General features: G+C 46.1%; 1 protein-coding gene across 1 annotated transcript in view; it reads left to right on the top strand.

The window, feature by feature from the left end:
* Positions 1 to 11,904, top strand: part of OCIAD1 (OCIA domain containing 1) — a 31,883-nt gene extending 19,979 nt beyond the window's left edge. Inside the window, exons 6-8 of the mRNA XM_054990635.1 lie at positions 6,075 to 6,277; positions 8,245 to 8,397; positions 11,727 to 11,904. Coding sequence (XP_054846610.1) covers positions 6,075 to 6,277; positions 8,245 to 8,397; positions 11,727 to 11,764 — 394 coding nt within the window. The 3' untranslated portion in view covers positions 11,765 to 11,904. The remainder of the gene's footprint in view (positions 1 to 6,074; positions 6,278 to 8,244; positions 8,398 to 11,726) is intronic.
* Positions 11,905 to 15,988: the final 4,084 nt, after the last annotated feature.

The following is a 15,988-nucleotide window of genomic DNA, read 5'->3' as shown; positions in this document are numbered from 1 at the left end:
TGAGCAAGCAGGACAGATACTCAAAATAAAATAGAAAGAGCTGAATAATAAACTCCAAAAGAAAGGTGGCCCCAGAGCCTGGTAGTGTCCCTGAGACCAGTGGGGAGTAGAGCCCTACCTCCCCAGCACAGACACCTGAGGTGCACAAAATTTAGAATTAATAATTAAACAAAGAAGAAATGAAAAGAAAGAAAATTCCCCCCAAAAGGGGGTAGTAGGCCTCAGTCAAGCTAGCCCCCAGGCCAGAGCCAAGTGGCCCAGGCCCTGGGTGAGACTGGGGTGGGGTGGAGGAAAGAAGGCACCCTTCCCAACAATGCAGACTGAAACAGAAGAGGCTTTTCAGTCTCTTCAACCAGCCAGCAGCAGCCAAGCTCCCTTCCAACAATCCACTCCCTCTCTCCTTCTCTCCCTCTCCCTCCAATTCTAGCAGCAGTCCTCCTCTCTCTCTCTCACTGCCTGCAGAAACTGAAAGTAAGAGCCGGCGAGGTGTGCCTTTTATAACAAACGCTCTCATAGAGCAGAGAAGGAGCTCTCTGGTTGGCAGTCAGAGCTGCCTAACAGGGATGAGGGATGAGATTGGAGTTCCCATGGCTACAGAAGGCCGGTCTCCCCCCTGTTCTTTGGCTACTAGGAAACAGACTGGGAGCTCCATGGTTGGAAGGGAGACCTACCTTCAAGGTAAGCTGGGCTAAGATTGGGGTCTCCACAGCAACTGAATGTCTGCAGACATTGCAGGCCTCCGTTGCCTGGGAAATTAATGGATCGGCGCCAGCCTGTCTGTGCTCACGAACCGCTCATAACCTGACGAATTGGGCCTGAAAAGTCATGGGGGTTTGTTAACACACGGCGCCACGAACTGCATGTTAACGAACCACAAACCAGCCCAGTTCGTGCATTTTTTTGGGTCATAATTCAATTCGTGCCCAATCTCTAATATAGAATAAGAATAAGAAAAATGTCAATTAGTTGTATCTGACTGGAATCTTGCTATTCTTTTGAGGAGTAGGTGGTTGTGATCTTTTCCTCTTGTTAGGTGCATTCTCAAAGTCCCTAATTGGGTTTAGGTTGATGTTGTGCTGCAAATTTAAGCCTGACTCCTGATCTTCTGCCAGATAGACTTTTCCTTTGTGTTTAACTTGAAGCTTTGTGAAGTTTGACCATCTGTAGTCTATTTTTGCTGTTCTGAGGGTTTCTGTTATGTCTGAGTTCGTTCCTTCTGCTGAGAATTTCTTTAGGCAAGTCAGTGTGTACAGCGATAGGGGTACCTCTGTAGACAAATGAATTCTGTGATCTGGCCATTTCTAGGATCTTCTTTCTTATCCTCCAGTCAGAAAATGTTTCCAAAATGTCTCTAGGGCCTCTCCTTTGTGGATTATTTGGAAAGCCAACTCGGAATGCTTTTGTGATTAACGGGGCAATGTCATCTTTTAACTTCAAGCATTTTGTTAGCCAGTTTGCTAGAAATATAATTATATTTTCATTTGCTGTTTCTTCTTAATCAATCCCTCTAAATTTAAGATTTAATTGACGAGTTGAAAGTTCTAGGGATTGTCTCTTATTTTTCATTGAGTCATTTTCTTTTTGCAAAACTTGAATCTCCTTTTGCAATGTGCTACTGAGATCCATTTCACAATCTGCCTTTTGGATAGCTTTGGTAATGTCAAGTTTTATTCCATTAATCTGCTGTGTTAGATTTGTAATTTTATCCAAAATATTGTGCTCCATATTTTGGATTAGTAAAGGCAGATCTGGTAGAGATTTACCTGTCGGTTTTGCCTCCAACGCCATTTTAGCTGCATCTTTTCCAACCCTGCTCTGAGATTCAGTCAGCTGCATTGGGGAGAAGTAGTCCTGGTGTCTTCTGGAGATTTTATCATTTGCTTTCTTTTCCTCCGAGTTTTGTTTACCCATGTCAAGGGTGATTGTAACTCAGACTAGTACCCAGAAACAGCCTGCTCCAGGACAGACCTAAAGGAACTAACAACAGAACACCACTGGTTGTCATCTATAGTTCCCAGCTCAAACCCATCCAATGTATCATCAGTGAGCTACAACCCATCCTGGAAAATGATACCTCTCTCTCAGAAGCCCTGGGTGGAAGACCTCTCCTTGCCTACAGACAGCCCCCCAACCTGAAACGACCTGACCCAGGGTGGCCTGGAAGGAGCAGAGGACCTCGGTGGCATCCTTAAACGGTTTAAGGACATGCACCATCTGGGACAGGACTAGCCAGTCCACAGAGCTGAGGCCGAACTCCTCTCCCTTCTGCAGAATGGCCACCGATGGCATTATGTCCTGGACTGGGTTTTTTTGCTCCACCAGATGACTGATCATGTCATAGGTGGAGTTCCAGCGGGTGGACATGTCCTGGAACAGGTAGTGCTCGGGATCACCTCCCTCCTCCTGCCTCTGGAGCAGCTCGCGAGAAGAGTTGATGCTGCGAGAGAAGTGGGCAGCCACACGCTGGCAGCTGTCCAACAGTTGGTGCAAGGCCAATGTTCCCTCGTCCCATGCGTCCCTAGGCTTGCTACCTAGCCTGAGAGCATCCCTCATGACCAGGTACAACTTATGTGCCAAGCAAACGTGGCCCGGAAGGGAGGCCTCTTTCAGGGCTGCCAACATGTTGCTTTCTGCATTGTTGACCATGAAGACACACTCCACCACCACCACCACCCCACCTGGGTGCCCTCTCCTTTAGACTTGCCCTTATCGAGGAGGTGATGTTCTTCCCCGTGTGCACATTGTCCATCCCCCGTGCCTGGAGCAGAACCACCCTGTAGCCCTGCCCCAAGGGTGGCACCTTGTTCGGAGGTGCCTGGTCTTGGTCTGGAGCAGTGGAGGTTTTCCGGTTGCCACAAGTGGGCTGTCAGGCCAAGGTAACCATGATGGCAGCCGCTCCACATATCTGCCGTGAAGTGCACGGTTCGGCTTTTAGCACCCGACAGATCCTGATACACCATGTCCCGCGCACACTGGTAGAGAGCGGGCACGACTCAATGGCCAAGGGTGCGCCGCGAAGGCATCTGGAACCATGGAGCGAAATGACAGAGCAGCCTGCGAAAGCCCACTCCCTCCACGATAGACAGAGGGAGTCCTTCCAGGGCAATTGTCTCCGCCACTACACAAACGCCCGCCTCCTGAGCCTTCGACCTCACCCTTTTCAAGGGCTCTGTCCCCAACCCCAAGGGAACAACCTCCGCAAGGGTGGCCTGCCTGGGCGTCCCACTCCCACCTGCCACAGCCTCGGGGCAAGGCTTCTTGATCGGGGTGGACTTCCGTTCCTCTCCCACTTCTCCCTGATCTGAACTGGAAGATGCCCTCTTTCTTCCCCCAACGGATATTTCGCGGGGCAAGGCCAGAGGCAACAGGCTTGAGTGGCTCGGGTGGTGCCTCTGCAGGTGCTTGCGCTGGGCCATGGATGACAGGTGCTCCACAGACCCCCCCAGGCAGATGTTCTTTAGAGGGAGTCTCTGGTGCCACTGGGTCTTGCCCCTCACCAGTGCTGGTTGATGGGTAACCACGATAACTTTTGCACATTTTATCATTTGCTTTCTTTTCCTCCGAGTTTTGTTTACCCATGTCAAGGGTGATTGTAACTCAGACTAGTACCCAGAAACAGCCTGCTCCAGGACAGACCTAAAGGAACTAACAACAGAACACCACTGGTTGTCATCTATAGTTCCCAGCTCAAACCCATCCAATGTATCATCAGTGAGCTACAACCCATCCTGGAAAATGATACCTCTCTCTCAGAAGCCCTGGGTGGAAGACCTCTCCTTGCCTACAGACAGCCCCCCAACCTGAAACGACTTCTCACTTACAATCATGAATTGGCTAGCAGAGTCACCAGCACAGGTACCAGGCCCTGCAACAGACCCAGATGCCAGCTCTGCCCTTATATCTACCCAGGGAATACAATTACAGGACCCAATGGCATCAATTACACTGTCTCTGGCTCTTGCAGCTGCTCATCCTCCAATGTGATATATGCCCTCATGTGCCAACAATGTCCATCTGCTCTGTACATTGGACAAACCAGCCAACCTCTACGCAAAAGAATAAATGGACACAAATCTGACATTAGAAATGGCAGCATCCAGAAACCAGTGGGAGAACACTTCAGTCTACCAGGACATTCCATCAAAGACTTAAAGGTCACTGTAGTTCAACAGAAACCTTTCAAAAACAAAATCCAACAGGAAGCTGCTGAATTGGAATTCATATGCAAATTTGACTCTGTCAAGCTGGGACTGAATAGAGACTATGAATGGTTATCTCATTATCAAAAGTAACTGATTTCCTTTACAGAAGCAAACTGATCTCCATATCAGAAGGAGCTGTTTGCATCTACTCCGCCCTCCCCTCTCCTCCTCTATATCTGACCAGTTTCTTCTTGCCCTCCATGCATCTGATGAAGAGAACTGTGATTCTCGAAAGCTTATGCTACAATAAAGTTGGTTAGTCTTAAAGGTGCTACTGGATTCTTTTTGATTTTGTAACTCAGTAGTGTCTCTTAGATATTTAGTTAGGTTCAGGGGGAAGTGGAGCTCAGATTTCTGCATCCTTCTTCCTCCGAAGCAATGCCACACACCTAGGGTTTTTTTTTTAAGATTTGATATTTTTCTGCAAACCTAGGGCATTTTTCAGATGTGTAGGAAGATCTATCTTGTAGGTTTATGGCTCCAGATTTAAGTATCCTCAGATCACGGCCACTTGGCTATTAGTATACAAGATGCTTTAAGGGAACTTCTTAAGTTCAGAATTCTAGAATCAATCAGAACAAATCTTGACCAATTGTTAGCAGTTGATTGGATAGAACCTTTCTCAGAGGGTATACAAGAGACAGTTGTGAGATGCAGAGGGGAGAGGCAACAGAGAAGTGGCTGGAAAGCAGGCTGAAAATCTTCAGGAAGAAGTAAGGAAAGATAACAGCTGAGCTCTTCCAAGAGATGGATGAGTGAGAAGGAAGGAGGATTCACACAGAGCACAGAGCGCCTAAGAAGAGGTTAGAAGGTCTGTGGCTGTGGCTGCCTGAAGTAGGCTCGCCAGCTTCCTGCCCGCACCTGCCATCCTCCCAGCCCTGCTCACCTGGCCAACAGATGGGGAAAGGGGGGGGGGAGAGAAGCTCACGCAAGTGTGCTCTCATGCTCCCCCATCATGCTGGAAAATGACATCATTTTCTGTCACGTTGGGGGAGTTGTGGGTCGTTCTGAAGCCCGATTAATTAAAAGTTGTAATGTTTAATGAATAGGGCTTCAGCATGACTTGCAGCTCCCATTGTGCCCGAAAATGACGTCATTTTCTGTTGTGATGCAGGGGCATGGGAGGTGAGTACCCCATTGCCCCCCCGCTTGCACCCCAGGTTTGGGTGACCTAGCAACCATAGTCTTAAGAGATGAGAAGAAGCAGTCCTCTACTAGCTTCATCATTAAGCTGCCAGGCCAAACAGGACATCATCTATCACCAAGCCTGTGAAGTACTAGCTGGGGTGGAGGAGTAGGGAAATTTGGCCTTTTTATTTCAATAGAGAGAGTGACTAATAAAGCCTCATTTTGGTAACAGACCTTTACCAAGGGACAGAGTGCCTTATACATGTGATTTGCAGTAGTTTAAAAAGTGTTATTTTTTCCATTTAAGATTTCAGTTTTTATTTCTAGGGGAGATGACTGACAAGGTCAGTCTTGGTGAGGCTTGCAAACCTTTGGTGTCTTATCAGGTTGTCACCAAGGCTGCTACTTAGCAAATATTGTTTATGTTCCTCAGCTTCTGTGTTGAATTAAAACTTCTGCTTAATAGAGCCATAACAATGACTCCTTTGCTTGTACGCTATTTCTAAATATAGAGTACTCAATTGTCTCCCTCTCTGTTTGCATTCTCTTCCCCCCATACTTTCTCCCCCCCCCCTATAATTGGTTCAGGTAATTTAATGAAGTTCTCCAGCTACCACCGGCTTTGGTTTATTATTGTTCTGGGTGGGATGGAAGTCAGGACGATTTAATGTTGAGTATAGATATCTGCTGAAAAAACTGATCCGCTTTTTTCTTTGGAAATTGCTGCTATGATCTCTTTTTCAGATATTCTCAAAACCGAGAATTCTCAAACGTGCCTTCCCCGTCACCTTTTGAAACTGCTCCAGCAGAAGCAGCATCATTTCCTTCCATGCGCTCTGGGGATAATCGTGGAACTGAATATTCTCGCTCTAAGTATGAACCAATCCCCTTTAGTTCTTCCATGAATGAATCTTCCCCTACTGGGATAACAGACAATGTCCCTCAAGGTAGAGGTTTGTTTTTTTTATGATGTCTTTTCTGCTCAATGCTAGAATGGTTTAATATTGTGCAGGCTTACAGTTGTGACCACTTTCAGTTTTAAAAAGATAGTATTGGAACAGAGTTACACGTTATACTGGTGAATACATACTTTCCAACTATGTCAACCCATTAGTGCAAGTGCAAAGGATGATGGGTAAGGTGAGGGGTGTTTTCACCCTTCCAGTGTTTGCTGATCCTTGTCTACAAATTACCTCCAGGTAATTTCTTTCCCTCCCGTAAGTGCTTTTCCTAATCTTGGAGTTTTGCAGGGGGAAAACAGTAAAAAATAGAGGTGTGCACCAAAAAAGGTCGGTAAATTTGAACTTTTTAAATCTAATCTGAGAAAAGGTTTGGAATCCCCCAAATTCTGAATTGATTGGTAGGTTTGATTATTTCTGAAAAATTTGGCCATTGTTTTCTATGGGAAAAATCATTCTGGGGGGCTATCTGGGGGTCATTTTACAACCAAACTTCACCAGATTTTCAGGGGACCTACTACTAACTGACCTATAATGACTCCCCAAGTTTCATGAAGAATGTTGTGAATGACACCAGTTCTGTAGGGCTAACTTGCTACAGTGTGATTCTCTGATGGGGTGTTTCCCCTCCCTTCACTTTGGTTCTGGGGAGATTCCATTCCTGTGCTTCAGTTTGGTTCTGTTGGGCTTTCACTGGGATGATCTCAGCTTGCATTTGGGAGTGTGCCGTGCCCATGGCAGCCTTGCCGCAGTGTGTTTCTGCAATTGGAGTCGGCTTTGACTTTCTTCTCATAGGAAACAATGGAGTGGCTGGGGGCACCTTCCTCAGGGGCCCATAGAATTGGCCCCCAGGGACTAATCTTCCTGAAACTTTGGGTGTGTGTGTGTGAGGCATTAGAGGATAGTCAGGAGTAGGTCTCCTGAAAAATTTGGTGGAGTTTGCAAAAAAGATTCCACCCCCAGCCCTCCAATAGCCACCAGATATTTTCCCCATAGAGAATAATGAAGAATAGGAGACACCTTCTTTGGGGACCTGTAAAATTGGCCCCCCTGGGTCCAATCCTCATGAAACCTTTTTAGAGGACACCCAGGAGTAAGTTCCCTCCATATTTGGTGAAGCTTGGTTGAAAAATGATCCCTCCAGCCCACTGGATAACTCCCAGGGTGATGAATGAATTTTACCGATTTTTTTCCTGAAAATTCAGTAAAAATTCAAGATACCTGTTTTTTTATTTAGAATACCTGGATTTTTCCGAATCAGCCAAAATTAGGAATTTTAATCCAAATTCTGAACTGAACTACATACACACTGCTAGTAAAAAATATCTGGAAGATGGATTTGCACAGGATAATAATTAGGAAGTGTTAGGAACCCCTTTCTGCCAGCAAATTCTGTCTTGCAAATGGCCATGGTGGTTTATTTGGGTATAGATAAACGTTCCCGTCACCAATGCTACAAAAGCTGAATTCTTCATGCTCTTCCCAGATTAAAGGTGATTTGACATCTGTTTTCAGGCAACTGTATTAAACTGTATAGCGAATTAAACGCATCTAGGACTCTTTACAGCTTAAAAACAGTAAAAAGTCCAGTAGCATCTTTAAGACTAACCAACTTCATTGAGGCATAACCTTTCAAGAACCACAGCTCTCTTCATCAGATGCATCTGATGAAGCTTATGCCTCAGTGAAGTTGGTTAGTCTTAAAGATGCTACTGGACTTTTTACTATTTTGCAACAACAGACTAACGTGGCTAATTCCTTTAAAACAGTGAATAATAAATAGACCATTTGAGTCTGCATAATTTCAAACCCTTTCATTCCACAGGTAAACGCTCCATGAAGTCAAGAGGATTACTCTAGATTAAAGGAATTCTCTTTAAAGGTTCCTTCGGCATTTGATGTTGTTACCCATTCTCTTACTCTACGTTTGATTTTTTTTTCTTTTGTCTCTTCAGAACCTAGTCCATTTCTTGAAGCCAGTCCAAAGGGAAAAGGAATCACATATGATGAACTGAGGAGCAGAAACAGAGAGTTATACGAAGCTGGAATAACACAGAAGTCAGAACTCCCATCAAAGTCTTCACAGGAAAGACTTTCAAAGAAAGAAGGTAAATTGTTAAACAGTTTGGTAGTGGTATCTGCTGCAGTTGTGATAAGGACAGGGAAGTTCCTGTTTGCCTTGTGGAACTCTCAAGGAATAAACTGGAAACTTTCTTTCCTTCTCAATTTTTTTATGGTGGGGAGACGGGGGGTGGGAAGGCCTGTACTTAATTCACATTAGACTTCCTTTCTTAATGGATAAAGAGAATATGCTGATGTTATTCTTCAGATGCTCACTGGAGAAAAATGGGATAGTATGTATTGTAGTAAGGTGAATATACATTTTACTAGAATGTTTCTGATATGTAAATTGCTGTCAGGGAATGATGGCCAGATTAGGAAATGACAGTGATATTGTGGGAGGGAAGGTGGCGTGATACAGCCTGATCTCATCAGATCTCAGAAACTAAGCAGGGTTGGTATTTGGATAGGCAACCACTAAGGAAGACTCTGCAGAGGAAGGTGATGGCAAACCACCTCACTTGCTTTTCAAGCGCCTTACTGGGGTAACCATAAATTGATTGCGACTTGATGACGCACACACACTAATACGTCATGAAAAGCTACTGCACAGGAGTCTGTCCCCTAATGGTTGTTCATCCCTGGGCACGTTCATGCATGTATGTTCACTTGTGAATGACTGCCACTTCAGCAGTTACCATGTGTGAAATAGCCTTCAAAAATCAAAATCAGAGCGATTGCTTCAGGTGTGATACATTTCTTAACACAGACAATTCACAGGTTCAACTGAGATTCAAAAAGGGATAGGCATGCATTACCCCAGCTAGTTGGTGTAAATATGGAATAGGTGGGGGAAATGTGTTAACTGCGTTTGTAAAATTGTACAAAACAAAAAGGCATTACAGATACTATTAAAAGGGGACTGATAGGATATATTGAAAATCAGAGCTGGAAAAAAATAAAGTTGTCTTTTGCCCAAGCGCAATAAAAGTTTGGAAAGATCAAATGCACAAACTGCATTACATGAGCTAATGGCAGAAGTCAGAACAGAGTTAATTACTCAAGATTTGCAACACATGAGGAAAATCTGAAAGGGTATGGTTATTTTTTTTAGCTTCTGCCTAGGAATAATTGTGGTGGAGAGTGCCCTCAAGTCACAGCTGACTTATGGCGACCCCTGGCGGGGTTTTCATGACAAGAGACTAACAAAGGTGGTTTGGCATTGCCTACCTCTGCAGCCCTAGTCTTCATTGGAGGTCTCCCACCCAATTACTAACCAAGGCCAGTCCTGCTTATCTTCTGAGATCTGACGAGTTCAGGCTCACCTGGGCCATGCAGGTGAGGGCAGGAGTAATTAGGGATCTGATAGATGTATATGAAAGGACAGGGCTTTTTTTCAGCAGGAACTCAGTGGAACGGAGTTCTGGAACCTCTTGAAAATGGTCAGATGGCTGGTGGCCCCGCCCCCTGATCTCCAGACAGAGGGGAGTTCAGATTGCCCTCCGTGCCGCACTGGGGCGCGTAGGGCAATTTGAACTCCCCTCTGTCTGGAGATCAGGGGGCAGGGCCACCGGCCATGTGACCGTTTTCTCCGAGGGCAGCCCACTGAGTTCCACCACCTCTTTTCCCAGGAAAAAAGCCCTGTGAAAGGATATGGTGACTCAACAGGAGAGGGGTACGTTCTTTAGATTGGCAAGGTGAAGAAGGAAAAAGTCATTGAATGGGAACGTGGTTGTGGTGGGTAAGACGTTGGGCAGTGGCACACAACGCCCGGGGCATTTGTGAGACTTCACTGGCTGCCAAAACGTTATCTGCTGAGGTGGGCTTAGGGTCATAAAAGCATCTGCCACAATAAATTAATTGGTCTTTAAGATGTCAACAAGACTCTGCTGTTTTGGTTGCACCAGACTAATGTGGCTACAATTCTGGAATGAATCTGGTGCAGAAACTGAGAAAATTAAGCCTAGGTATTGTATTCAGTTCTGTGGACCTTTAAGAAACTCGTATAATAAACAGTTCTCAATCAGATGCTTTCAAACTGCTAGTACCTTCAGAAAGCTGTTCAAGATCTCTCCCCCCACCACCCACTAGCTTATGAATGCAGACCCTAATGCCAGAGGATGTGCCATTGTGTTCGTTTGTTTACCTTTCTGCTGGAAGGAAATGGCACTTGGCCCTAACCTTGAGACTGTGTGTTTCTGACTGGAAAACAAAACTGTACAGGGAAAACTAAGAATGAAATAGTCTATAAAGAGAAATTAACTCCCTTTTAGTAGAAAATACTGTGTGTAACCTTGAAGAATAGTTTATTCTGCCTTTCAGTGCACTTTCCAGGTATTGTATTTACATGTAGAAAAGAAATCCATTGAAACAATGCATAAATGCCACGTAAGGTTACACTTAAGACATTGTATGGAAGAGTGTTTTGTCTGCTGAAGAGGAAGGAAATCCACGAATATATTAAGTGTTAGAACCGATGGGACCATCTGCCCCTCTGCCATGTTGGCTTAGCATGACCATAGTCTTACCATGTAAACTCACTTCAGCAAACTTTAGTATTGCAGCATCCTTTGTGACCCAAATTGGTTATAGCCTGAGAGTGTCAACATAGAAAAGAGCAAGAGTGCGTAAGTCTAACAAAATTTGTGGTACGGTATGAGCTTTCATGACCCACAGCTCTCTTCTTCAGATGTCTGGTATTCTTCAAGTATCTGAAGAAGTGAGCTGTGGCTCACAAAAGCTCATACTGTACCACAAATTTTGTTAGTCTTATAGGTGCCACTGGACTCTTTCTCTTGTCTACTGCTACAGACAGACTAACACGGCTACTCATCTTGAGTGTCAACATACTTTGTTTTGATTATCAGAATGGATGGGCGGTTTATAAATTGAAATATAAAAGAATGCGGTTAAGATGTCCTGAAGGGGAATAAGCCATAGCCATACTTGATGCCTTTTTGTCACGCTGGTTTGAATCTCCACTCTGTCATGGAAGTTCTCTGGGTGACCTTAGCCCAGTCTCACACTCTTAGCCTGACCTACCTCACAGGGTTCTTCTGAGGATAAAGGGGAGGGGAGCATGGCAGGGTATAAATTAAGTATGTTTTACACAGCAGTCCTAAACAGTTACTCCAGTCTAAGCCCATCAACTCTGGAGACTGTTAGGATTGCACCATTAGATTTTTTTTGTGATGAACTCAGCCTAACAATAGCAAGTATAGTATTGGGAATGTATGTTGTTGTGATAATCTGAGCCAGTACTGGGTTGAATCATGACCTTCTGGCACAGCAGTTCTGCCCTATCCTAAACATTTAGTAGTATTATTTGTTCAGCAGATCAGCTCTCTCTTAAGTCTTTTATTTTATTTTTTTGTAGTTAAAGTTAATAAGTATGGAGATGCTTGGGAAGAGTGAAAACCTTTCTACCACCAGATGACATCTCTTCAGTCAAATATTTCAGCTTTAGCAGCGTTGGTCAAATATCTGAATGTCCTGCTGTACTCTTTGGAATACAGATATACTATAATAAAAAAAACTATACATTTGACTACTCACTTGACAAAGTGTAAAAATGGATTGTTGCCCCAACAGTGTTTAGCATACAAAAATGGATAGCTTATGAAAGTATCACAATGGGAATGGGAAATAATTGAGAGTTCAAGGGGGGAAACATAGAGTATTGGGGTGTATGCTTGTGATATGCTTGCAGTGAAGGGTCCATAGGTCAGAGAGAGCACGTGTTCCTCCACCGGGCAGTGGCCCGATCAGGGCTGTTTTGGCCCCAATCCAGGCCGAAAGGGGCCCAAAATAGCCATTTGGGGCACATTTTGGCCTGGATCAGGCCCAAAACAGCCCAGATCGGGTCGGTGCTGGGTGGGGAAGGGGTTCCCTACCAGGCACCAACCCAATCCTGGTGAAAGGGGCCCCAAATGACCAAAAATAGCCATTTGGGGCCCGTTTCGGCCTGGATCAGGGCTGAAACAGCCCAGACTAAGTCAGTGTCGCGCAGGGGAAGGGTCCCTCGCTCGGCACCAACCCGATCCCAGCTGTTCCAGGCCCAATACCAGTAAAAAAAGGGGGCCAACATGGCCACAAATGGTCATTTTGTGCCTGGATTGGGGCTGAAATGGCTGGCACCGGGTCAGTGCTGAGCAGGGGAGGTTCCCCCTGCCCGGCACCGACCCAATCAGCCCAATCCAGGCCAAAATGAGCTCCAAACAGCCCAAAATGGCCATTTTGGGCCTGTTTCAGCCCGGATTGGGGCCTAAACGGCTGGAACCAGGTTGGTGCCAGGCGGGGAAGGCTTCCCCCACCCAGCACCAACCTGATCCGGACAGTTTCGGCCCTGATCCTGCCCGAAACGGGCCAAAAATGGCCATTTTGGGCCCATTTGGGCTGGAATTGGGGCCAAAACAGCCTGGACTGGGTTGGTGCCGGGGGGGGGGGAGGCTTCCCCCTCCCAGCACTGACCCAATCCAGATAGAATCATAGAGTTGGAAGGGGCCATACAGACCATCTAGTCCAACCCCCTGCCCCGTGCAGGATCAGCCTAAAGCATCTGACAAGTATTCATCCAGCCTCTTCTTGAAAACTGCCAGTGAGGGGGAGCTCACCACCTCCCTAGGCAGCTGATTCCACTTTTGAACTACTCTGACCGTGAAAAAGTTTTTCCTAATATCCAGTCGGTACCTTTGTGCATGTAGTTTTAGCCCATTGCTTCGCGTCCTACCCTCTGCTGCCAACTGGAACAGCTCCCTGCCCTCCTCCAAATGACAGCCTTTCAAATATTTAAAGAGAGCAATCATGTCCCCCCTCAACCTCCTCTTCTCCAAACTAAACATTCCCAAGGCCCTCAGCCTTTCCTCGTAGGGCTGTCTCCAGACCCCTGATCATCCTCGTCGCTCTCCTCTGCACCCTCTGGTTTTGGCCCTGATCCAGGTCGAAACAGCCAGTTTGGCCCCAAGCTGCAACGGCTGGGACTGGGTTGGTGCCAGATGGGGGAGGCTTCCCCCGCCCTGCACCGACCCGATCTGGACAGTTTTGGCCCCGATCCGGGCTGTTTCTGCCACGATCCAGGCCAGAACGTGCCCAAAATGCCCATTTTGGCCCAGATTGGGGCCTAAATGGCCAGGATCAGGTTGCTGCCAGGCAGGGGAGCGTTCCCCCACCCAGCACCAACCTGATCCAGGCCATTTCAGCCCCAATCGAGGCCTAAACGGCCCAAAATTTTTCAAAGTCAGGTGGGCAGGACCACCTGACTGTTGGCGGAACTACTGGAATGGTGTTCCGGTGCGTTCCCCCTCCAAATGAGCCCTGCTTTATTCCAGTATCTCCCGGTAAGAGACTGTAGAGAGCATAAGTCATACTTTCAAACTTTTCTAGTACTAGGAATTAGACTCAAACTTGATAAGCTAATCCTGAAAAAGCAGTGTCATGTTTGTATGAGAAATAATTATCCTGTATCATAATTTTTCCCACTGATTTATGTACTAGATCTTGAAGCCCAGACTGGCCCCTATGCAGTTGCATTAAATGTATGCAACTAATTCTTCCATGACTGAGAATTTTCAGCCTTTGCACATGCTATACATTCAACAGTTATTTCCTTGTCTACCATCAGCTTCCATGAAGAGTGGTATAAACTGTGTTGGACCACTCCTGACTTCTCTACACCTTTACAGAGTGAACTAGTTAGGCCTACATGATAGACTTCTTGTACTAAACTGAGATGGTGTGTGTAAATGCTTAAATGAGTAAATGCTTAAACAAGTAAACTACTTTGAAAGTCAAGATGTTTGAAAACTGTGTAATGTCATGAGTTATGCTGAAAATTAGTGTATAACATTAGTTTTTATTCTACCAAGTAGCAGAGAAGCTGCAGGGTAACATGAAATCCTTAACATACCTCCTTCCTTCCAAGAATCTAGAATGGATATCTTCTTATTTTAAATCTTGGAAATAGAAATATTTGAGTAATATAATGCTTATCCCTGAATGACTATTCGAGTGAGCTGAACAATTACTTCCTGTTGAATGAGTAACAAAAACAATCCAGTGCGCATTTTTATTGCCTGCGATCCCATCTTTTTAACTGTGATCCCATCTTTTTAGTCAGCTTGTACTTCAATAGTACCATTATCAACTTTCAACTGCAATGATGTCTATTTATTAGGGATATATGGGCAGGCTATATTAATTCAGTTTAACAAATCACATCCTGGGTAGGGGTGTGCAAGGAAAAAACTTTCGGCTTTCTTGTTTCGGGATTACCCGAAACAAGATTCTCTACCGTCATTAGCCGAAAGCCGAAACAAGAATCTCTTTCGGGATTCGGGATTCGGCATTATTTCGGCATTCTTTCGGGATTCTTTCGGGTTTTTTTGTTGGGAAAATGCCTCCGTCTTTCAGGACGCCTGGAGGAGGCATTTTCCCACCAAATAAGCCCAAAATTGGTGGGGACCTTCCTCTAACCCTTCTCTAACAACTACCCAAGTTTCAGACAGATTGGACTTTGGGGGGCCATGTTATGGCCCCCCAAAGCAGGTCCCCCCATCCTCCCCATAAGAAAGCAAAGGAGCAGCATATTGTTAGCATGCTGCTGCTGATCTTTCTTCATTATTTCCTATGGGGAAAAAATGAAGAGGCAGGCTTCCTTTGCCAGGGGTGGCATTTTGCATGCAAAATGCCCCCCAGCCCTCAGGGGCCCTTCTCCCACCCCTCCTCCCACCCCCCACCAAGGCTCAGCCTGCTCCCACTTGGGGGGGCCATTTCATGGCCTCCCCAAGTAGGTGCTCTAATCTCTACCACAGACAGCTGGGGGAGGCTTGTGTTGCCAGGGGTGGCATTTTGCATGCAAAATGCCCCCCAACCCTCTGGGGCCCTTCTCCCACCCCTCCTCCCACCCCCCACCAAGGCTCAGCCTGCTCCCACTTGGGGGGGGCATTTCATGGCCTCCCCAAGTAGGTGCTCTCAGCCCCTAAAGTCCACCCCTCACAGCCCCACACAAACCCAGTTCCCCCACCCCAGCTGCCACACACAGACCCAAATCCCCCCAGTAGCCCCTCACAGACCCAAATCCACCCCCACCTGCCCCACACCCACCATAACCCCAGGAACAGGCTGGCCTGCCCTCCCCTTTTGGGAACCCCTAAACTCTCTTTCCCAGGGCAGTTCTGCACAGACAAGGGGTGCCACAATGGTGGCAGTGCCAAATCGTCCCTGGGAAAGAGCACCTGCCCTGGCACACAGACAACCACCCCCCTGACCCCCCCCACCACCCGCAGAGAAGGCTGGCCAGCCTGCCCCATTGTTCCCTATGCTGGGAACCAACCTCCCATCAAAGAAGGGAACACAGACACACAATCATTAAGTTTAAAAAACCTTTATTTTCTCATTTTCAAATTACAAGTGGTCAACAAATCACAACATATTACACTTATTGTCCCTCATAGCACAACACAACACAATTAACTACACATCAGAGAATCTTAAACACAATTTTTTTTTTGAAATGGACAAACAGTAAAGTTTTGAACATTACAACAGGTCACATAGTGAGCGGGCACAACAGGGCATGGAAACAGAAGATGATCATAATAACTACCAGCCTAATACAACTCTCCCTCCATAACATGACTT

The sequence above is a fragment of the Eublepharis macularius genome, chromosome 10, assembly GCF_028583425.1.
Source record: "Eublepharis macularius isolate TG4126 chromosome 10, MPM_Emac_v1.0, whole genome shotgun sequence".
NCBI classification, from domain to species: Eukaryota; Metazoa; Chordata; class Lepidosauria; order Squamata; family Eublepharidae; genus Eublepharis; species Eublepharis macularius.
The sequence above is the reverse complement of the archived record's forward strand: the minus strand, read 5'-3'. Positions and strand labels throughout refer to the sequence as shown.